Source organism: Chiloscyllium plagiosum, chromosome 24 (genome assembly GCF_004010195.1).
Source record: "Chiloscyllium plagiosum isolate BGI_BamShark_2017 chromosome 24, ASM401019v2, whole genome shotgun sequence".
Classification (NCBI taxonomy): Eukaryota; Metazoa; Chordata; class Chondrichthyes; order Orectolobiformes; family Hemiscylliidae; genus Chiloscyllium; species Chiloscyllium plagiosum.
The window spans coordinates 13,477,768-13,501,528 of record NC_057733.1 but is presented as its reverse complement, the minus strand read 5'-3'; the positions used below and the strand labels follow the sequence as shown (position 1 = coordinate 13,501,528).

Below are 23,761 nucleotides of genomic sequence, written 5' to 3'. Positions count from 1 at the left end.
ATATTCAATTAAACTCAAAAGGGGAAAAATGAAGTTTCCATTCATAATTTTGGAAATTGCCCACCAAAAAATAAAAATAAATAGAAATGGATCAATTCAAAAAGAACAAGTATTTGGCTTCAGCAGTTATTGTGAGCAGTTTGCAAAAGGCAATCCTTGCAGACAGATAATCAACACTCCCCACGCAGCTCCTTATTGCAAAACCCTTACATGCGCTTACTGGCTGCGTCACAAACGACGCAGGGCTTTTGAGAGGGGGGGGAACGAAGGGGCGGGGCCAATGACGCTTCGCGTCTCCGCCCACCCCAACCCACCTCGTACCGCGTTGACCGCTGGTCCAATTGTAGTTCACTAATCGGCCCGAGCCGCGCTTCCACCCAGACTGAGGACTACACGTCCCAGAATGCAGCCCGGTCGGGTGGCCGCGCGCCTGCGCACTTCCCTGCGTCGGCCCGTGAGTATGTGTTGGTGCCGTCCCTTCCCCCCCCTCCCCTTTCCCATCTTGTTCCCTCACTCAGAAGTGACGCGAGGAAGGATGCATTCTTAATAGGGTTTTCCCGAATTTTTCTGTGATTAGACGTTTGCTCGGGCTGCAAGACAGATTTTGTTTTGTGAAAAAGGATATATATATATGTTATATGAAATCTCCTTGACACACACACAGGGGATCTCTGTGGCTGTTGGATAGTGGAGCTGGAGGGGGTGGACAGCAGGGTTTCCATGGCTCCTTTGTCAGGGCTGCAGTGGTGGCGCCTCCAGGCACTCGGGCAGTTCCTAGTTTAAAATTATCTCTTCAGTTTTTTTTTCAAAAAAAAATTCGTTTAGGGGGAAAAATCGCCAAGCCTATAAATCTGTTTTATAAACTAACCTGTGGACCTTTCCTGTGGAAACTATTCCTGTTTTTAATTTTAAGTTTGAAATGAGATTAATTTATCATTTGTTTTAAGAATCGGAGAGTTTCAATTGTATCATCAAGTTTTTTTTAAAAAATTGTGTGTGTATGTATGTGCGTGTGTTTCCGGTGATGATATGTTGCTTGAAGGAAGACAGGAGGCAGATTTTAACCGGTTTTTGTTGAAGGCGCCGGCAGGGTTTGACTTCTTAAGTGTTTAAGAGATTTGTGTGTGTCGGGAGGGTTTTTTCCTAAATCGTTTTGTGTGTACATATATATATATATATATATATATAAAGAGGCGAGTGGCCGTGAGACCGAGTTGCTGCATTGCAGCCCCCCCCCCCCCTCCCCCTTTGGAATATTATCTGTACAATGGCGACTCCCAGCTACAGCAACAACTCCAGCAGCTCAGCTCAGCAGCAACAGAGTCAGCAGCAAAACACAACTACCTGCATGCAGGGTAAGCCGTCTCTGGTTGCAGTATCATTTTGTTAATCAATCCTGCATGATTGGAGATTTGCTTCTTGGCCGTTCTCTGCTTTTTTTTTAAAGGAGTGTTCGCAGTGTGCCACACGTACAGCTTCTCGGACGAGGCCACCTCTTCATTGTGCATAGAGATGTGCAAGGTGTTGAGTGTATTTATGCAGTTCCATTTTCACTGTAGTTTTTAAAAACGCATCGTTTCTCACTCGCGAAATGAATTGTGTTGGGGTTGTTTTAAATTCTTCCAAATGTTCGCAGAACTGCAGAGAACTAACGTGGAAGTGTGTGGGGTTTTCAGCTGTCAGTTTTAGGCTTCTATTCGTACGTTCAACATTTCTCTTTTACTGTTAAGAAATAAATAATTGAATTTGAGTAATGTCGTATTGCGCACCTGAAACATTCCAAAGTGCTTAACATAGTGCATTACTTTGTAACGTTAATAAGGATATTTATTATGGCACAGTGTGATAGTGTACTTCTGCAATGCTCCATTTCCTCCCTATCCTTACTGTGCCCCATTTCCTCCCCCCTCGTTACTGTGCAATATATTATAGTTCCATTAACATTAGAATATTTTAAACTCCTGACTTTTTACTCCAGCAATCATCAATTTTATAGTTATTTTTCTTGGCTTGCTGTAGTAAGAGTAATGGGTTCTGACTGAAATAAGAGCTTTAGTTAAACAGTTACATTTAGTTTATTAGTACCTATTTTAGCTTATTTTTTCTGGTCTATATTTTCTCGCAGATGGCACAGTACTTAAGACTTTGGGACCTTTACGTAAAATTAAAGTTGTTTGTGTAATATATGGAGCATAATTAGTATTACATGTTAATAATGAACTTGGAACATAATTTTAAGTGCTAAATCTGTTTGGAGAGTGACAGAATTTGTAATTGAAACCTGACTGGAATATGGTTGGCAAAATAATACTAAAGTAACTTATTTTTGGGGCTGAGGTTATTCATTCAGCACTTAAAAGGATTTTAATAAGTCATTATTTAAGATTTGGATTTTCAGAGGTCCTCTTTTGGTTAAAACAAATGCAAATATGTAATTTTGGGTGGTATATTTGCTGCTAGCTGCAAAATTGTAAAGACAATTACATTTGACACAATGCTAAATATACCGTAACAATGTTACCAAAGTAACACTGTATTCATTCATGTCATCTTTACTGTCTTCTTAGCCATATCGTACTGTCACTTATAAAAATCAACGTCTAAACATTTATACAATTTGTATCTCTCAAGCAGTCTGCAAGACTGTCATGTTTAACTTTGTTTGAGAGCTTGGGCTTTGTTGTGGTAACTTACAATTTTAGAACTAGCTTAAATCCTGGAGTCATTCAAGTATCACAGGAGGCCATTTGGCCTGTGGATTTTCAGCTGGCCTTCTGCTGAACAATCTAGTTAATCCCACTGCTTCACTCAAACCATGTAGCCTAGCAAGCTCATTTCTTTCACATCTTTGTCCAAGTTAGGTTATAGAGTCATAGATATAGAGCACGGAAATGGATAGTTCAGTCCGACTTGTCCATGCTGGCCATAATCTCCTGTCCCAGCCTACCCAGCTTCTTCTTTTAACTCAAACATTTCATACCCAGTAACACCCTGGTAAATCTCTTCTGAACCTGTGCCAGCTTAATAATATCCTTCCTATAACTGGGATTAATTTATTGTTTTGCTATTCACTCCAAGACAGTTGTCCATTCTTTTTATTCCCCTGTGAAGTTTACCAATTCTTTTCCTTTCTTTCCCTTTGTCCCTTGTGAGGTGACTCTATACTCCAGGTCATAATTTAAGTATATGGTTAGCCAACTTCTTCCACCTTACCAATCTTTGCTGTAAATAATTAATACACTTGAGCAACATTACTTTAAAAAAGGTAGCATCTGCTTCTTTTGCCATGGCTATATTTGGGACAACACAGTGAGTGAGCATTGCAACTGTCCATGTTGTACCACATAATACTGGTGTTTGACTGTATTGCCACACCAGCACTCTTTCTGAAAATGTATACATGACAAAATGTATTGAACCTAACATTTTAACATAGAAACATTGCTGTATAATTTAGCTCTATTATATAAAATGTAGGTGACTTTACTGTATTGATAACCCAGATCATCAAGGAACTGCAAACATTCCCTTCTTTTCTGAACAAAATTGTGCAATTGTAAGCTGAGGGTAATAGATATTTCCAAAATGATGTGCATTTTTGTCTGCTATTGCGTTATAGACATTGAGATGCTGTTTTTCTTTGACCTATAGTTGGTCAGCTTGGAGGCAATGAATCTTAATAGTTCAATATCTAATTTTATTGTCCATGGGTTGTGTTGTAACTAAAGTGTAATTCTAGGAAGAGTTTGTAGTGTTATCAATTTTGCATAATTTTATTTAATGTATCTTTGTTATATTTTAAAATTTATTAATTGGTTCCCTCACATAAAATTGTTTTCAGGCATGAGTTGCAGCACACAGTAGGTGATCAGCTTAGCAATAGAATCAATGAACTGGTTAATGTAAAGGCCATTTCATAATGGGACCATCATGGTTCTCTGGGCAAATTCATTATTTAACACACTAGACTAGAGGAACATAAGTGGTAACTTTGTCTGTGTAAGTTGAATTAAGCAGAATGTTGAGTGCGGATCAAGAATTCCATGTATTGACTCTAATTTGCTTTTCTGTGCAACTAATTTATGGTAAAGGTCCAGTGTGTTGGTACTCTTGGACATGTCCTACTGTTGTAATAATGAAAGTTTCTTTTCCAACTGTTCACTTGCATGGTACATTAGGGCTTGTGATATATTCACGACAGTTTTCAATTGGCTTTTGTGTATCTATCAGCAGAATTGTGTACTGTGAGGTGTTTCTCATTTTTATTTACTTGCATTTATGTCAGAGCTCTTAAATTTTAACCCAAATCATAAAACGTAAATTTGTTTTTTTAAAAGAAAATAAATCACGAATAAAAAGCTGTAAGAGCAACTGGGAAGCTGTCAAATTGTTGTAAAAGCCTAAGTAGTCCAATACTGCCCTTTTAGAGCTAAAATCTGGTTCTTAATTGGGTCTGGGCTATAAATGACTTCCATCTTGCACTTACGTTGTCACTTCACTACCTTCTGAAATTGCCTGTCAAGCTACTTGATCATGTCAAGTAATTGAAAAATATTGTTTAGCCTACTTTTGTCTTTTCACACCTTGTATACCTGCTGTGTGTATGTATCTACTTGTGGCAGTACCAATGTTCTTGTGGAGGCTGAGCCACAGTTTCACTCTGAGCATCCTCAGTCATATGCTCAGCAAAGCTGCAATGCTAAATGGTCTAGATTTAGATGTTGACCTTGGCACAGTGCACAACTGTTTTCTGAATTAGAGTTTTGAACTCAGATTCCACTAGAGATGTGAGCAGATTCATTCATTGAGCCCTCAGTGCAGTATGGAGGGAATGCTGCATTATTGGAGGTTCTATTATTTTGGATGTTTATCTGAGGCCCAGCCTACCCCCTTCGGATGGATGGAAAAGATCTGGAAAAATTACTTTGGGAAGTCTTGAGGTGCTGTATAAATGCACGTTATTTCTTTCTAACAGGTCTAGCAGTTCAGAATTGGGCAACCATCGGATACTGTGCATTACCAGCAGCAACAGAATTGTAATACAATTCTATCTATTATTTCGCTTCTCCATTACCATCAAGCCAGGTGACCAAGCTGAACCCCCATCAACATCTTGGGATTTCAATCAGAAATGTAGAGGAGTATGATGGATCCAACAGTTGTACATGGCGATCAGGTTAACCTGGTGAGGCTACACCACAGGATTGCATACACCCTCTGCTGCATGCTGTTGACGGATAGGAAATAATAACTATCTGATCAAAGCTCTACAGTACAGAATTAAAGAATTAATGGGAACAGGAGGATGCATGAACATTCTACTGTCAGTCTTGGCAAAAGATGAAGCTGAAGCACTTGCAGTAATATCAGCTAGAAGTGCTAAGTAATGATGCTGCACTACCTGCTGATGCCTTCACAGATATCAGTCTTCAGCCAATTGATTCATTTTGCATGATGTCAAGAAAGGGTTCAGTTTCCTGATTATACCCTGGCTATATTGCTGAAGGTTTGGGTTTCATAATTTGTTGAAACTCTCTCCAAACTGTTCCCCTGCTGCATCTCCTTGGCAATTTATTGCATCGCCAAGATGGGTTCTTTACACAATAGGTAGGAAAAATCTAATGTGACAACTTGCTATCAAATCCACCTACTGTCTGTTATCAACTGAATGATGGAAGGAATTATCAACTTTGTTACAGAGTGGTGCTTTTCACTAAAACTGCTCATTGCCCATTTTGAGATCTAATAGGACCATCTGGCTCCAATTGTGATTTTATTTTAAAACCTTGATAAATGTGCTAAATTCTAGAGGTGAGTGACTACCTTTGACTTCAATGCTGTATTTTATTCGAGGTGACATTGAGAAGCGTTGTAAAACTTAAATTGGGAGAGTAGGTAGGTGAAAGTTCTCTTGTGGTTGGACTTTACTTGGTAAAAGGTAGATATCTGTGACTGTGTAGAAGGCTGTAATTTCATTTTGTTGTCATTGCTGTTGGAGTTGCATGGGCTAACATTCTTGGCCCAAATATCAACCACGATATCATATTTTTCCCAATATAATGTCAAAATTGGGCTGTTCGGTGATTAGAGTTCTGCTCCATTCGCAGTCTGTTCTGTCCCATTCGCAGTCCGTTCTGTCCATCAATTTTTAATCTGTAGTGAATCCAGGGTTGTAGGGCAAAGGCATGAAAGTAGAGTTGGGAATTATCTGATCAGCCATGATCTCGCTGAATGGTGGAACAGACTCAATGGGCTGATTGGCCTGCTTCTTCTCCTATGACTTATGGTTATCTGGAACATGTTTTGGACAGCATCCATCCTTAGGTTGAGTAACAAATCAAATTCATGTTACGCCAATATCAGGCAATGATTCATGATCATCATATCCCTCGCCATCACTAAGTTGCAATTCATTATTGATCAAGAAGTCAATTAAACTAGCCAATCAAATGTTGTAGTAATGGGAACCAATCATTGTTGCAATGAGCATCACATTTGACTCACCACATTTCCACCTAACAAGTGAGGAATGAGATTGAATTGTTTCCACTCGGCTACAGGTATGTAGGTGTAACAATCCAATGCCATCTAAGACAAATCAGCCTGCTGCCTATCACTTTCAAAGTTCTATCCCTTCCAATGCTGTGCATCTGTGCAGCAAATTCATCAATCAGATTTTTTTTCAGTGGCATCTCTGAAATACGTGACTTTCACTCCTTGGCAGAACAGTGACAGCAGGTGAATAGAAACATTGCTATAAAGTAACATACTTAGACATATTTCACTGTTTCTTGTTTTGTTCTGGTCAAACTTCTATTATTAGTCCATAGAGTCACTTCATACACAAATTGCAGCAGTTCAAGGCTACCAGTATTTGTTCATCACCAGCTTGAGCTGTGGGTTAAATGTTGAGCTTCCCAATGAACCCCATATCAAAACAATGAATTTAAAACTACTGTATAAGTGGAACTGAAATGTAATTGTGACAACATTTGTCTAAGACAAATGTTATGTTATGTTTCTGTGTAATAGCTGTGAGAACTGGCAACACTCATTTAGTAAATGAGTCTGTAATAGTTTTCTTATTCTGTGTGGTGGCAGAGGTGATCTATAAATATAGCATTTGTCTATTGTACTGAAGTATAGATGGTACGGTGGCTCAGTGGTTAGCACAGCTGCCTCACAGTGCCAGAGACCTAGTTTGATACCAGCCTCTGGCAACTGTCTGTGTGGAGTTTACACATTCTCCCCATGTCTGGGTGCCCCGGTTTCCTCCCACAGTCCAAAATGTGCAAGTTAGGTGGTTTGGCTGTGCTCAAATTGCCCATAGTGTCTATGGATGTGTAGGTGAGGTGGGTTAGTCATTGGCAATGCAAAGTTACAAGGATAGGGTCAGGGACTAGTCTCAGTGGGATGCTCTTTGGAAGGTCGGTGTGTACTCAATGGGCTGAATAGCCTGCTTCCACACTGTAGGGGATCTATTGATGCACATACTTTGTACAAGTTTTATGTAGCACATTTGACTTTCTTGATTTGTTTGTTCACAGTCTGCAGTAAAGATTAGTAATTTTCAATATGGAATTGCAGCATGGTGTGTAGTATACTGTTTTACCAAATACGTGCAGGGTGTTTTTAAAGTAGTTGCATCAATAAAGTACTCTCAAGTCTTAGAAAAGAGAGGGTCAATGTCACCCTGTTAGAAGAAACTTATTTAGATGATAAGGAGCATTTAAAGTTAAGCAGCAAGGGTTCAGCCGAGTGTTCTTCTCATCTTTTAATTCTAAAAGCAGTGGAGTGGTTATACTCATTCAGAAGAATCTCCATTTCAGCCGTTAGACCAGGTTAAGGATGATTATGGGTGGGGTATGGTCCTCAAAGCTGTAACACATGAGCAGGAGAATGGTATTTTGAATGTTTATTGTCCCCTGGCACACTTCCTTAAGTTTTTAACTGATGCACTTTCCAGGTTGATGGCCCTTGGAGTGCGCCACATGATTATAGGGAGACTTCAATCATCATTTGAATCCTGATGTGGACAGGATGCCCAGGGGTCTCCAGGCACCATCTCACAATCCAAACAACTGGTGGACGTATGTGGGGAGTTGGGTTTGGTGGATGTGTGGCAAAGCCTTCATCCTGAGGGTAGGAACTTCTCCTTTATCTCCAATCCGCACAAATGCCACATAAGGATTGATGTGTTTTTTGCTCCACTGGTTTTTTTGGATTCGGCACTGTCCTGTAAAATTGGGAACATAGCCATTCTGGTTATGCGGCTGTGTATTTAGAGGTTAAGGCCGGAGGTAGTGGGGCAGGTTTGCAGCATTGGCGCGTGGATCTTTTTCTCCTGAAGTACAGTAAGTTTATTGAGTACTTTTTGCGCGAGTTGAAAACTTTCTGGAATATTAATTTGGGTACGGCCAGTGACCCATCTGTACTCTGAGAGACTGCCATACCTCCTACGCAAGGGGTATAATTATCTCTCACTTCCGGCTCACTGAGCAACAGAGGGAAAAGCAGCAGCTTATGCTTGAGGCTCAGTTGAAGGCAGCCAAGATTGCATATTTTGACAGGCCATCTGTGACCAAGCTACAGCAGATCACAGCTCTCCAGGCTGCTCTGAATTCCATGCTCACTCAGACAGCGAAGAGAAAGATCTCCTTCGCAGACAAAGGCTATTCAAGTATGATGATAAGCTGCATAGATACTTGGCATATCTGGCCAGGAAGAAGAGTGTGCCCCCATCCCCCCCCCCCCTGCAATTTATCATCTCCATTGGAAAGGGTGCTGGTGATCACAGGGATGTTTTCTACACTTCAGCATTTTTATTTCTCCTGCCTTTGGTCAATTATGCCAGATTAATTTTGTTCACTTGCTTGAGAAGATAAAACAGGACTTTCAGCATTGAGAGGTTCTTCCAATATCTGGGTTGGGTCGCATAGGTCTTGTTAAATGAATGTTCTTCCTCGCTTATTATATTCCATGCGAATGCTCCCTCTGTTGCCTTGGCTGACGTTGCAGAGACTTAACAGTTGGCTTGGTTCTTTCATCTGGCATCGCAGACAACCTCTTATTAAGCTTGCTAAATTGCACCTTCCACACGGAATGGTTGTTTTGGGGGGGCGGTGGGTAGAATTTCCATTTTCAAGGGATATCAAATAAGTTCCCTATTATTGTATGTGAATGAATAGGTCTGTCAAGATCCGAGGTCAATATGGCTGGACATTAAGGCCTCCCAGGCAAAATGTTCCCTTTATTAATTTGTTGTCTATGGACTGTCATGGAGAATTGTAGAAAAATTGTCATTAACACGGTCAAAATGTGGAGAATGATGCGACAAAGCGAGGACAACTTATACAAAACCTGCCTTTTTACTCCTATAGTAGGAATGCCAAGATTTCGGCCAGGATCGGTGGATTCTGGCTTTAGGCTATAAGATATGTCTGGGAGACTTATCTGATGGGGAGGACATGATGTCTTTCGATCAGTTGAGTCTTATATATGAATTGTCCAGTCGGAATCTCTTTCATTATTTTCAGATTAGGGACTTTTATATTAAAAAATTAAATTAGATTAGATTCCCTACAGTGTAGAAGCAGGCCCTTCGGCCATCTGAAGAGCAACCCACCCAGGTCCATTCCCCTACATTTACCCCTGACTAATGCACCGAACATTACGGGCAATTTAGCATGGCAAATTCACCTATCCTGCACATCTTTGGACTCTGGGAGGAAACCGGACCACCCGGAGAAAACCCATGCAGACACGGGGCGAATGTGCAAATTCCACACACAGTTGACCAAGGCGGGAATTGAACCCGCTGTGAGGCAGCAGTGCTAACCACTGAGCCACCGTGCCACACTATTGGTTAATCTGTAATTCTGTTGTGGAGAGGAGAGTACTTTGGTCTACAGATATTCTCTTTACTCGTATGCTCTACTATTTACTGGGAGGTGGTGCCTTGAAAGACATTGACTCTATGGGATCTGGGCTGAAGAATTACAAGCGGAGATCTCGTTAGAGGTATGGGATGACATTTGGGAGAATGTGAGAAAGATTTTGATCTGGAATAAAATACAGCCTATGAACCTGAAGAGTCTCCAAAGGGCCTATTTGACCCCAGAGCAGCTTGCAAAATCTTTTTTTAAAAAAGGAACATCTCTAGTGTGCCCCAAATGTAAAATAGGTATTGGTAATCTCACCCATTGCTTGTGGTCATGCCACAAGCTTTGCAGGTATTGGAGTGCTATAGCAAATCTTTTGGACAGATCTTGGGAACCGAAGTCAAGGTAGATCGGGTATCCCTCCTCTTGGGCCTGCTGAATCTGTCTTCTTTTAGATGAGCATGGGGAAAACCTGTTTACTATTCTTCCATATTGTACAAGGGAGAACATTCTGAATGACCTGGATCTTGGAAAATCCCCTGGCCCCTGTCGGGATGGTGCAGGGGGAAACATGTCCCCCTAGACCTCCTCACAAAAATGGTGCACCAGAATATGGAACTTTTTTTAGTAAGACATGGTGACCCTTTTTGAACTACATAGATGCAGACTTGTCGGCTGTATTGATAGGGTCTTTGTATAGCCATGAGGACTGGGTGCCCGGAGAGGAAGAATCCCAAATAAATACGGGTATGCTGAGGGATGCTCCCAATGATGGAATTTTCCGTGGGGTTGCACTGAGTGATTGAATTTAACTTATTTTATTTATGTATTGAATGTTAGTATGGGTAGATTTTTTTCTTTGATTTCTTTTGTAGAGTAGTAGTTAGTTTATTGGTACATTATAAGATTGTGATACCATTTTATAATTTTGTAAATTATTTATTCTAATTTTATGAAAAATAAAAATCACTTTAAATTAAAGTTGCATAACTTTTTAAAACTTGGATCACATCGGATTCGTACTTCATGGTTTTTAGATCACCAAGGGAGTCTGGTTATAAGGGGATAGACAGGAAAGTACAAGCCACAATCAGATCATCCATGATCTTATCAAATTGTGGAACAGGCTAAATGATCTATTTCTGCTCCTTGGGTGTAATGCTTGAGTTTTTTGTATGAAATCTATAGGTTAAAGTACAATTTATGCAGTTGTCATTACAATACATCCAAGCTTAATATGATTGCCATCTTTTTTGAAGTATTGCCCGAGTATTTTTCAACCATTCTGTTATTATTAACCATTTAAGAACACAGGCAGAAGTGGATCGTATGAGACCTCGATCCTGTTCTGCCATTCAATATCATAATCTAACTCTAGCTCCTACTTCTCATATCCTGTGATTTCCCCATGAGATCAAAAACACAGCCCAACCTTGAACAAAAATTCAATGATTTAAGTATCCACAACCCTCTCATGTAAATGTTTGTGGTCTCATTCCCCAGCCAGTGAAAATAAGCTCTTGATATCTATTCTTGCAAATGCCTTCAGAATCTTGTAGATTTCATTTGAGGATCTCATCTTCCTTTGCACCGCTCCTAATTTTCAAAATTCCAGAGAGTAAAAGCCCACTTGACCTAACCCCTCATATGAGGGCGACCCCCTCGTTTCAAGGATCAATCTAGTGAGCCTTTGCACTGCCTCCAAGACAAGTATGTCATTCCTTTTGATATGGAGACAAAAACTCCACATGTACTTGAGTTTCAGCTTTAGCGCATCATGAACTTTATAAATCATACTTTTTTTTCATTTTTTTTAATTGGATGAGAGCATTACTACTGAGGTCATAACTAATTATTGACAGATGACATTGAACCATTGACTTGAACTTCTGCTAAGTTCTCTTTCTCCTGAGGTTCTTACACATTTGATGCAACTGCAAAACACCAACTTCTGAGAATAACAACATTTTATTAAGCATAGTACAATACAAGCTTTGGAAAACCATGAACACTCTTTGCCATGCTTGCAAGTTGTGTCCAGGGGGGTCTCTCTGGATGAACCTTTAACACATCTCACAGGATTACAGGGTCATGGCAAAAGCTGTCCCTGAACAAAGGGAACAGTCCTTCCTTTATACAAAATCCTTACATCACAGTTAGTAATGCCCACAAGACAATCCCCAGTCATTCCCTCACAGTCTCCTGCCACTCAAGATACAATGCAGTGACCACCTCCCCTCCAGAAACAGTGTAATGCAAATCATCCCATAATGTTCATATCTGTTGCACATATTTTTTTTTGTAACTATAGGAGTGTAGTCAAATTCCAACTGTAATGTTCTTATTGATTTCTGGATGAAAATGTAAATTGACCCTGAATGGCAAGGAAATGGCCACGTAAACCTTCCACATTCCACCTATAAGACAAAGACACACCACCTTACCCCTGGAGCAATCAATTTTTTGCAGGTCAGAAGAGCAAATGAACTCTTTCATATCACACTGCAATTCAACAGTTGTAGGTGTGCCAATTGTATTTTTAGGGAGGGAGTGCCACATGTTTTGTTTGACCCAAAGAATATGAAGAAATGACTATACAAAAACTATTTACAATTTCCTTTGGATTTACCCAATGACATTAATAACTAAAGTATTAAAGGATTTGTATTCATAAATATTATACTTGTGTTTAGTCTGTCTTGTATTTGTACTAACTCCATTGTGCGTTTATTGGAAGAAAATCTGAAAATGCATTTTAAATCTAACGTCTGTTAACTTTTCATTATTAGACTTTTTAAAATTAGAATGAACGGTAGTCCAGTGCTTATGTTACAACAACTAATAATCGAGACCTGACAGTTAATAGAAATCCCACCATGGCACATGGAGTTCAAGCTCTTTTTTTTTAATGCTGACTAAAGTACAAGTGAATGTGAAGTACTGGAATAATTGTAAGTACACAATTAGTTCCCCAATATCGATGATGGAAGGAAATCTCTGTTCTAGATGGTAATTTCCATTTCACAACAAAATGTTTGAGCCTCCGAGGTGGAAATGAGAAATTCTAAAAAATTCACTGATATGTGTAGTCTATAGGCCACCATATAATATCACATTGGGGCAGACAATAGACAAAGAAGTAACTAATACCTGTTACTTCTTTGGCAATTATCACGGGGATTTTAATCTACATGTCGCTTGGTCAAACCAACTCAGTTAGGGTAGCCCTGAAGAGGAGTTTATTGAATGTATCTGTGATAGTTTTCTTGAACAGTATGTAATGGAACCAATGAGATGAGATTCCCTACAGTATGGAAACAGGCCCTTCGGTCCAACAAGTTCACACTGACCCTCCAAAGAGTAACCCACCCTATATTTACCCCTGGCTAATGCACCTAACACTATGGGGAATTTAGCATGGCCAATTCAACTGACCTGCACATCTTTGGATTGTGGGAGGAAACCGGAGAACCTGGAGGAAAGCCATGCAGACACTGAGCCACTGTGCTGCCCCCATGACGAAGTTAGCAGCTATCCTAGATCTGGTCCTGTGTAATGAGACAGGAATAATTAATGATGTCATAGTTAGGGATCCTCTTGGAGCGATCATAGTACGGTTGAATTTAGAATATAGATGAAAAGTGTGAAAATAAAATCCAATACCAGGGTTCTGTGCTTAAACAAGGGAGACTACAATAGGATGAGGGAGGAGTTGGCTAAAGTAGACTGGAAGCAAAGACTTTACGTTGGGACAATTGACTAACAGTGGAGGACTTTCAAAGCAATTTTTCAAAGTGCTCAGCTAAAGTATGTACCACTGAAAATGAAGTTTCGTCGGAAAAGGGGTAATCTGCCATGGATGCCTAAGGAAATAAGGGACGCTATCAAGTTGAAAGAGAAGGCATAAAAAGTGGTCAAGATCAGTAGGAAAGCTTTAAAGGTCAACAACCACAAAAAGATCCATGAGGAAAAGTAAGATTATGAGAAAAAACTAGCTCAATATAAAGACAGATAGCAAAAGTTTCTTATAAATAAAACAAAAGAGTGGCTAAAGTAAATATTGGTCCTTTAGAGGATGAGAAGCGAGGTTTAGTAATGGGATATGAGGAAATGGCTGAGGCATTAAATGGGTATTTCATGTCAGTCTTCACAGTGGAGGATACGAATAACGTGTCAGTAATTGACAGACGACGGTAGGTGAGGACCTGAAAACAATTATTCTCACAAAAGAGGTAGTGTTAAGCAGGGTAATGAAACAAAGGGTAGACCAGTCTCCTGCCCCTGATGGAATGCATGCCAGGATACTATGAGTTGGCAGGAGAAATAACAAATGCACTTGTAATTTTCCCAAATTCACTGGACTCTGGCGCAGTTCCAGCAGGTTGGAAAACAGCAGATGTGATGTTACTATTTAATAAGGGAGGTAGATAAAAGGTGGGGAATTATAGACTGGTTAGTTTAACCTCTGTAGTGGGGAAAATGCTGGAGTCTGTTATCAAGGAAGAAATAGCAAAGTATTTGGATAGAAATTGTCCTGTTGGGCAGACACAGCATGGCTTCATAAAGAGCAGGTTATGCTCAAATAATGTTTTGAATTCTATGAAGATGTTATGAACGCAGTGGACAACAGGGACCCAGTAGATATGGTGTATCTAGATTTCCAAAAGGCATTTAACAAGGTGCCACACAAGTCTGCTGTATAAGATAAAAAGATGCAAGGTGTTATGGGTAATCTATTAGCATGGATAGAGACTTGGTTGACCAACAAGAAGCAAAGAGTGGGAATAAATGGTGTTCTGGTTGGCAATCAATGACAAGTGGTGTACCTCAGGCACCAGTGTTGGAAATGCACTTTTTAACAATTTACATAGATGATTTGGAATTGGAGACCACGTGCAATGTGTCAAAGTTTACAGATGACAGTAAGATAAGTGGTAGAGCAGAGTGTGCGGAGGACTGTGAAGCTATGCAAAGGGACATAGTTTGAGCATGCAAAGGTCTGGCAAATGGAGTATAATGTTAATAAATATGAAGTCATCCATTTCAGTTGGAATAACAGTAAAAAGACTTGAATGGTAAGAAATTGCAGTATGCTGCTGTATAGAGTGAGCTGAGTGTTCTTGTGCATGAATCTCAGAAGGTTGGTCTACAGGTGCAACAGATAATTAAGAATACAAATTTAATTTTGTCCTTCATTACTAAAGGGATTGAATTCAAAAGCAGAGAGGTTATGTTGCAACTGTATTGGGCGCTGGTGAGGACACACCTGGAATACTGCATGTGGTCTTTGGTCTCCTTACTTCAGAAAGGATGTACTGGTCCTAGAAGGAGTGCAGAGGATGTTCACTAGGTTGATTCTGGAGTTGAATCGTGAGGAGAGACTGAGGAGCACTGGATTATATTTGTTGACATTTGGAAGAATGAGGAGGAATCTTGTAGGAGCACATAACATTATGAAGGGAATAGCTAAGATAGAGATCGAGAGGATGTTTCTACTGGTGGATGAAACTAAGACAAGACTGCATAGCCTCAAAATTAGGGGGAGCAGATTTAGGACTGAATTGAGAAGGAACTTCTTCACTCAAAAGGTTGTGAATCTGTGGAATTCCCTGCCCAGTGAAGTGGTTGAGGCTTGACTCATGATAGCACAGAAGTGTCTAATATTTTACCAAAATTTCACTTGCTGTTGAATTATGAAGCTATTTGTTTGAATGTTTACTCAGCCTTGTTGTGAAAGAAAGCAAAGGAATTTGAGACAGATATGCATAGCTTTCATATGTCAGAATATACACATTCTATTTTGCAGACTCTTAACTGGCAAGTGCACCAATATTGAATTACAGCTTTGTATTTCCCAGCAATTGTAAATGTAAATTTAGCTTCTGTGCATGCCCCAGTTAATAAGATTACTTGTAATTCCAAAGTGCCTTGCTTAACACAATAAATTGTGATAGCAGTCATTTCAGTTAAATCCAGTATGCTGTCAGGTAGCACACCCACTTTCTTTACATCTGAATTGTAAGTATTCAGTCATGGTAGATGAATTATCCTGTCTGTATTTCTGTAGTTATTTTATTACTATGTACTTTATTACTACTTGCAAATAATTGACCTGGAATGTCATGAGGCAAATTTTCTCGAGGCTGTTTCTTATTTTTGTATCTTCCCATTCATTCCCACTTCACTTCATTTCAGTCTTTATTTCTCAGCTATAAATGTATTTTCAAACACCAAAATGTTTAGTCTTTGTCTTTCTACTGACGACAGTATTTCTACAGATGTTGACTGCCTCCCTGTCCTCACTTATGTCTTTGCCCCAGTAAGTCCTTTTATGGTCTTCTGTGCTGCTCAGTCCTTTTGATATGCCCTTAATCTTTGCCGCCTTAGGTTCAAGAGTGCAGATTCAAGTGCATTTGTTACTTGACTGCTTTGGTATTCTATTACCTATCCACAATACATGCAATATAGCTTTCTCTGCCAAAACTGGCCACTCTTCAGAATTGCTCTGAGAGTGAAGGAAATTATTGCTATTGTTGTTAATACATGTTTCTATTCTGAATTATTCTGTTTATCCTTCTCTATTGCTCCCTTCCATCCTACCTTTATAGTTTTGGAGTTAATTGCTGGTCTTCAAACTTTTTATTGTTGTTCAACAGCTGTTAAATTTTCCCCTCTTTAATATTCTGTTTCATGAAATGCTTTTGACATTGCAGTAAACCATTTTTGTGGAGATTGCTTCTGTTTATTTCTATCATGGGAAGTCTGTGCAGTAGTGAATGGGTTTTCATATACGCAGAGATATAATATTCGTGTCTATTCACCACTTCCACAGACTTTAGCTATGGAAAGGTTCCATGAGTGTTGGCAGCTTACCCTAATGGCGAAAGTGAAGACTGCAGATGCTGGAGATTAGAGTCAAGAGTGTGGTGCTGAAAAACCACAGCAGGTCAGGCCCTTCATCAGAAATGAGGAGTGGTCAGTGGGGACAGACCATGTATGCAAAGGGATGGAAACTTCATGAAATATGTGCAGTTTGATCTGCATTGCAGTTATATAACATATTAGGTGGGGGGTGGAAGTTTTGAAGGGCTTTTCCCTGAAACATCGGTTCTCCTGCTTCTCTGATGTTGCCTGACCAGTTGTGCTTTTCCAACACCCCACACTCGACCTTGCCTTAATGGCCAATTTTCCCAATGTGACGGATATCGTTCTCCCCACCCAAATGTTATATAACACATCAAGTTTGACACTGCAATCCAGATCAAACTGCACATAGTTCATGAAATTTCCATCCCTTAGTGGACATTGACCCTGTGTAGCGGTTGATCAAGCTTCAACCTGTTTTCTTTCCATTCAATGAGGGAAAGACTGACTAGATTCAGATATGGTATTGTTATAAATGTATTCATTCTTTCAAACTTTTCCTTCTCTAACTTCCAATGTAAATTTTAAAAAATTATTTGAAAAGATGAGGGTTATTAATTCAGCGTTTGTGAATATTTTCCCTGGTCTTCTCAGGCTGTGAATCTTTGCAATTCTCTACCACAGAGAGCTGCGTTAGGTCAGTTTGATATGTTTAAAGTAGAGGTTGATTTAAGTTTTTGATCAATGGCATAAAGGACAATGGAGGATAGTATGGTTAAAAGGCATTGTTAAATCAGCCAAGATCAGATTAAATGGGTTTATGTCCTTAAGTGTGAAATCCTGGAGCATCTCTACAGCCTTTGAACTTCAGCTAGGGAAATAGGCCAGTTAGAGGGCAGGCATTCATCCGACTCTATGAAAAAGGATGATCTTCCTTTTGTTCACTTTACTGATTTACACCCCTCAAAACTTTGGAGGTCATCCAGTATTTTGTTATATCGAGGTAATCTTGTTTACAAAATTACATGGCTTCTTGAACTTGCCTGTCACACGTAATTGAAGGTTTTTGCAGTGCCATCCACATTGGCACAGACCATAATAGTGGCCAGTTCCTTGCTTCACCTAATGATTATAAGGCAAGTGTACATGGTCCAACTCATCTGGAGTTAGCAGTCTGGAACTTCAATCAAAGCAAACTTCTATCGGATTCCCATTCCACCAGCAAGAATGGCTAAAAACTTCATTTCTTGGGTCAGGATGTGGAATGCCATACCTGGGAGTGTGGTGCAGACAAATCTCTGGCTTTGGATTATGCAAATTTGACTCTCAATTTTACAGTATTGTGAACAGGAAGGATAATAGAAAATTGGAGAGGGCATAAACTGATGAACATGTGGCAAGTGAAATTTATTGCTGAGAAGTGTGAAATGATGCGTTCTGGTAGAACGAATTGGGAAAGGCAATATGAAGTCTGCAATTGTAAGTAAATGTAGGGGCAGAGACCTGAGGTATATCTGCACAAATTGTTGAAGCTGGCAGAGTAGGTTAAAGAAGTGGTTTAAAAGGCAATAAACTCTTTGGATTATAGATAGAGGGATAGTGGACAAAGGCAAGGAAGTTATCAAGAACTTTTATTTTTACACAACACTGGTTCAGCTTCACCTGTAGTATCATGTCCAGTCTGGACGCCACTTTTTTAAGGAGGATATACAGTAAAGGTTACAAGAGTGGTTCTAGGAATGAGAGGGACTGTTCTTACATGCATAGATTGTTCAGTAGCTAAGATGTTTTCATTAAAGATTTGAGGGGATATTTGATTTTTGTACAAGATCATGAGGTGGGGATTGTGGGATGGATGATCTCAAGTAAATAGTGAGTAAGTGTTCCTTTCACTGCACTACCAGACACCAATGTAATGATCAGCAGTAGAACCAAAGACAACATGAAATAATCTTTGTTATGCATCAAGTGGTTAGGGTGTGGAATTAAATCAAAATACTGGGAATCTGAAATACAAACTGAAAAATGTTGGAAAAACATCATGGGTTCACATCTGTGGAGACTATGACTTTTCAATTTTAATGAGGATCTGGAATGCCATATCTCAGGTTGATGCAAACAAATTCAGTGATGGATTTCAAGAAGGAAACTTGATAAATACCTAAAGAGATTTATATCATCTGACTTATTTTTGTTCCCATTTCTGCTCTCCGTCCTTTTCTGCGAAGCCATCCATTTTGGTAAGAATAACAGTAAAATGAACTATTACTTGAATGGTTAAAAAATGCAGTATGCTGCAGTGTAGAGGGATTTACGTGTCTTTGTGCATGAATCTCAGAAGGCTGGTCTGTGGGTGCAACAGGTAATCAAGAAAGCAAGTGGAATTTTGCCCTACACTGCTAAAAGGGTTGAGTTTAAAAGCAAGGAGGTTATGTTATAGCTGTATAGGATGCTGGTGAGGCCACACCTAGAATACTGTGTACAGTTTTGGTCTCCTTACTTGAGAAAGGATATACTGGCACTAGAAGGGTGCAGAGGACGTTCGTTAGGTTGATTCTGAAGTTGAGGGGGTTGGTTTGAGGAGAGACTGAGGAGACAGGGATTATAAACTATGGAATTTAGAATGAGGGAGGATCTTATAGAAGCATAGAAAATTATGAAAGAAATAGCTAAGATGCAGGTAGAGAGGATGTTTCCACTGTCGAATGAAACTCTGACAAGAGGTCATAGCCTCAAAATTAGGGAGAGCAGATTTAGGACTGAATTGAAAACAGCTTCACCCAGAGGGCTGTGAATCTCTGGAATTCCCTTTAGCGAGTTTTGGGATTTATAGCTCCGGTTGAGGTTCTGGATTTAGGTTTGCTCGCTGAGCTGGAAGGTTCGATTTTCAGACATTTCGTCACCATACTAGGTAACATCTTCACTGAACCTCCAAATGAAGCACTGGTGGTGTAGCCTGCTTTCTATTTATATGTTTGAATTTCCTATGGTTGGTGATGTCATTTCCTGTGACATCATTTTCTATGGCGATGTCATTGCCTGTTTTTCTCTGGGGATGGTAAATGGCATCCAAATCCATGTGTTTGTTAATAGAGTTCCAGTTGGAATGCCATGCTTCTAGAGTTCTCGTGCATCTATCTGTTTGGCTCGTCCAAGGATGGATGTGTTGGCCCAGTCAAAGTGGTGTCCTTCCTCATCCATCTGTAAGGATACTAGTGAGAGTGGGCCATGTCATTTTTGTGGCTAGTTGGTGCTCATGTATCCTGGTGGCTAGTTTTCTGCTTGTTTGTCCGATGTAGTGTTTGTTACAGTTCTTGCAAGGTATTTTGTAAATGACATGAGTTTTGCTTGTTGGCTGTGTAGGGTCTTTCAAGTTCATTAGCTGGTGGGTTTGTGGGCTATAATGATGCCAAGGGGTCTGAGTAGTCTGGCACTCATTTCCAAGATGTCTTTGATGTAGGGGAGAGTGGCTAGGGTTTCTGGACGTGTTTTGTCTGCTTGTTTGGGTTTGTTGCTCAGAAATTGGTGGACTGTGTTCATTGGGTACCCATTCTTCTTGAAAACACTATAGGTGATTTTTCTCCGCTCTGTGTAGTTTCTCTGTGCTGCAGTGTGTGGTGGCTCATTGAAATAATGTTATAATGCAGCTTTGTTTGTGGATGTTGGGATGATTGCTGCTGTAATTCAATATTTGATCTGTATGTGTTGTTTTCCTGTAGATGCTGTTTTGAAGATGCTGCTCCCATTGGCTGTTCGCTCTACTGCAACATCTAGGAATGGCAGTTTGTTGTTTTCCTCCTCTTTAGTGAATTTTATGCCATTAGGGGTATTATTGGTGGTCTTGAAGCTTTCCTCTAATTTGTTTCGTTTAGCGATGACAAAGGTGTCAGCCATATAGCGGACCCAAAGTTTGGATTGGATGGTTGGCAGAGCTTGATAGGGAATTCTCTGCCCGGTGAAGTGGTTGTGGCTTCCTCAGTAAATGTTTTTTAAGCTAGGATTTTTTGAATAATAAAGGAATTAAGAGTTGTGGTGAGAGGACTGGTAAGTAAAGCTGAGGCCTCGAAATTCTGCTCCTAATTCTTGTGTTCTTATATACTGCAATATTAGTGGAATGCGGTAGTTTGATTGTGAAACATAGGCTTACCCAATCAGTTAATTCAGTTTTTTTTTCCTTTTCCAATTTGGGACTTTGTGCCACCATGAGTTCCTCCATTTTGTGTCTCAGTTGACAGTTAAGGGTTCATTTCTACCACTGTAGTTGAATGTAGGTTGAATGACGAGAAAATTCAGTGAAAAGTCTTTTTCTGTGTCCAGTTTCAGGAATTTAGTTGGTCAATGGACAGGCTTACTGTATTACTATTGATCAAAGATTGGTTATTCTTGATTTTAAGTTGCAAATTATTGTTAAATCTGTTACAGAATGTCAAATTAATGTTGCACGCCATTCATAAACTATTGAGACACTTTGCCAGTCTGTGTTATACACTTGTCAGTGAATGTTGCAGTGTTGGTACAGATTAATGTAACCAACATGAGTGGAATTATGCAGATTTGTTTCTAATAATTTGGTAACCTTATGATCTTGAACAAGATTGTTATGTAGGTTCACAACAGACGTTGGACATATTCCAATTTCTGTCTTAAATAATTGCAGCCTTTGATTTGAGTCTTTATTAATCTGACTGTGGTTGGAGAATGTTTCATGTGGAATCTATGTTTTCCAGTTCTTGGACTTTATTTACACTTATGTTTTAACTAACATGGGAAAATTTCATATGTTTGGACATTACAAGTTATAATAAAGGTATACAGTCACTTAAGCAAATATGACCTAACCCCTTTTTGTCCAATAGGTGCATTATTTGAATTGAGAATACAGGAAGTAGAATTCAAAAACAAGCCAGTGGTCTTTATCATGGGGTGCAAAATCCTTGCCACCCTTAGCAGTTTGTATGTTGTAAACAGGCTAGGGTTCCCTTCATATGCTTGAGATGAACAGATGTGTGGAGCTGTCTTTTGGTAGATCTAGCAACAGAATGCAAGCCAAGGTGAGAATACTTTCGGAGCTGAGTATTTTAAAAAAAAACTTATATTCTGTACATTGGTAGCAATAAATAAGCCCATTTCCAAAATGCGTATTTTTTTTAAACAATAAACTGAACTGTGCATTTAAACCAGCCCGGCACTTTTCTTTAGGAAATTGACATAAGCTAAATGCTGTCTTGTTATTCAGAGCTCCCATATTCTACTTGCATGGGTTATACCTGTAATTGAAGTGTTACTGTCCATAAAACCAAATAAAAATACAGATTGAACCAATGTATTGCAGATATTGAAATTCCTTGTGCCTGAATGTTGTTTCACCTTATGTTGGATGTAACTTCAGTGTCTTTCCTAAAGACAAGTAATCCCAGTTCTTCAGGATGCTCACTTAACTTTTCCTAAATTTCAACCTTTATGCAATATTCAGCAGTATCTGCCAATTTCAAACATAGTACATATTGGGTCAATTTCCTTGTGAATGGCATGGTGCATGTGTTGAGCACTAAATGAGATCACTTTGAGTACTTCAACTGTTCTGCACATAAAGTAGTAATATTTCATTATTCATCCTTCCCATGAACATGCAATCAATGATACATTTTGGTTTGATAATTGGAGTGCAATGCTTTTGTCTACCTTGCTGATGGTATCCATTCTTGTGGTACGAGTTATAAATTTGATGTCTCAAGTTCAGAAGACATAAAATGATTTACTACACTTGTCACATTGGGCCAATTTGACTGAAAGATTCCTTCTTTTCTCACCATGCATAATGGAAGGTGAGATGAAGCACAGAACCGCCCAGGAAACAAGGCAATGCTATGAAGAATGAAAGATTGCTAGATGTTGCAATGTTCTGCTTTCTGATTTGTACCTGTGAAATGCATATTTTAACTTTTTATCTGGTATTTATTGTCCTAGCTGTGTTGTCTTTGGCCTACATACACATTCAACTGTTCATTTTCACCAGGATTTATTTGTTTAATGTTTACACTTTGACAAATTGGTTATCAGCTGTGGAAACCATGAGATGCAAGTGCAGTTTGCTGAACTACCACTGTTTTATTGCAGTTTTTGTTTTGAAGTGGATTTAATGGGATCTTTCACTTCTTAGTTGATGGAATTTGACTTCTGCTTCATTTTTCTTTGCTTTTATATCCTTGATTGGCAGAAAATGTTACACAGACATTTGAAATACATTCTTCAACTTCAGTTCAGTCAGCAATTCTAAATTCTGGAGCTTTTAAAATGTTGATTTATCATTAATGAGTTGGGGTGGTGCTGAGCAAATCATACCTTTTTTGAAAAACTCAAGATGTTAACTACTTTAGGTTTGTAGAATATAATGGACCTGCAGTGCAGTTGTCGCATTTTTTTCATTTTTAAGGGTTTTTTTGAATCTAAAGCTACCTTTTAAGGTCTTCAATGTGATAACCGTTACTGAAGTAGTTGTCAGTCGCAAAAGTAGTTAGTGGGTTAACCCTGAGGACCTGGTACGAAAATTCCCTATGTTTCATTCAGTACCAGAAGCTTAAATCTATCTTGAAATAATACAGGCAGAAATGTCCAACTGAAGTAGTGAAAACTAAAGATACCAGCCCATAAGATTAACAGAATGAAATATTGTAATAACCTCAAGGACAAACAATGAGGAATAGGTTACCAGTATTCGCTCTGACTACACTGTTAAGTAGGTAATTGATTTAAAATCAGGTGTACCTCATGCAAACAGACTACTTAGTCCAATTTCATCCATGCCAACCAGGTAACCTAACTTTATTCAGTCGCATTTGGCCCATTTTCTTCCAAAGTCGTCATATCACGTACCCATCCAGATGCCTTTTAAATGTTGTAATTATACCAACCTCCACCATTTTCTCTGGCAGCTCATTCCATACATGCCCCCTTTAGGTATTCTTTCCCTCTTTCTCTCTTCCCCCCCCTCTCTTTCTCTCTCCCCCCCTCTCTTT

General features: G+C 39.3%; 1 protein-coding gene across 4 annotated transcripts in view; it reads left to right on the top strand.

The window, feature by feature from the left end:
• The first annotated feature begins 487 nt into the window (after nucleotides 1–487).
• Nucleotides 488–23,761, top strand: part of map2k4a (mitogen-activated protein kinase kinase 4a) — a 183,469-nt gene continuing 160,195 nt past the window's right edge. For 3 of the 4 annotated variants that reach the window (XM_043714461.1, XM_043714460.1, XM_043714458.1), the window contains exon 1: nucleotides 489–1,355. In XM_043714461.1, the coding sequence (XP_043570396.1) occupies nucleotides 1,268–1,355 (88 nt within the window). In that variant the 5' untranslated portion in view covers nucleotides 489–1,267. Of the gene's footprint in view, nucleotides 1,356–23,761 lie in introns of all 4 variants that reach the window. The other variant, XM_043714457.1, reaches the window with a different exon arrangement.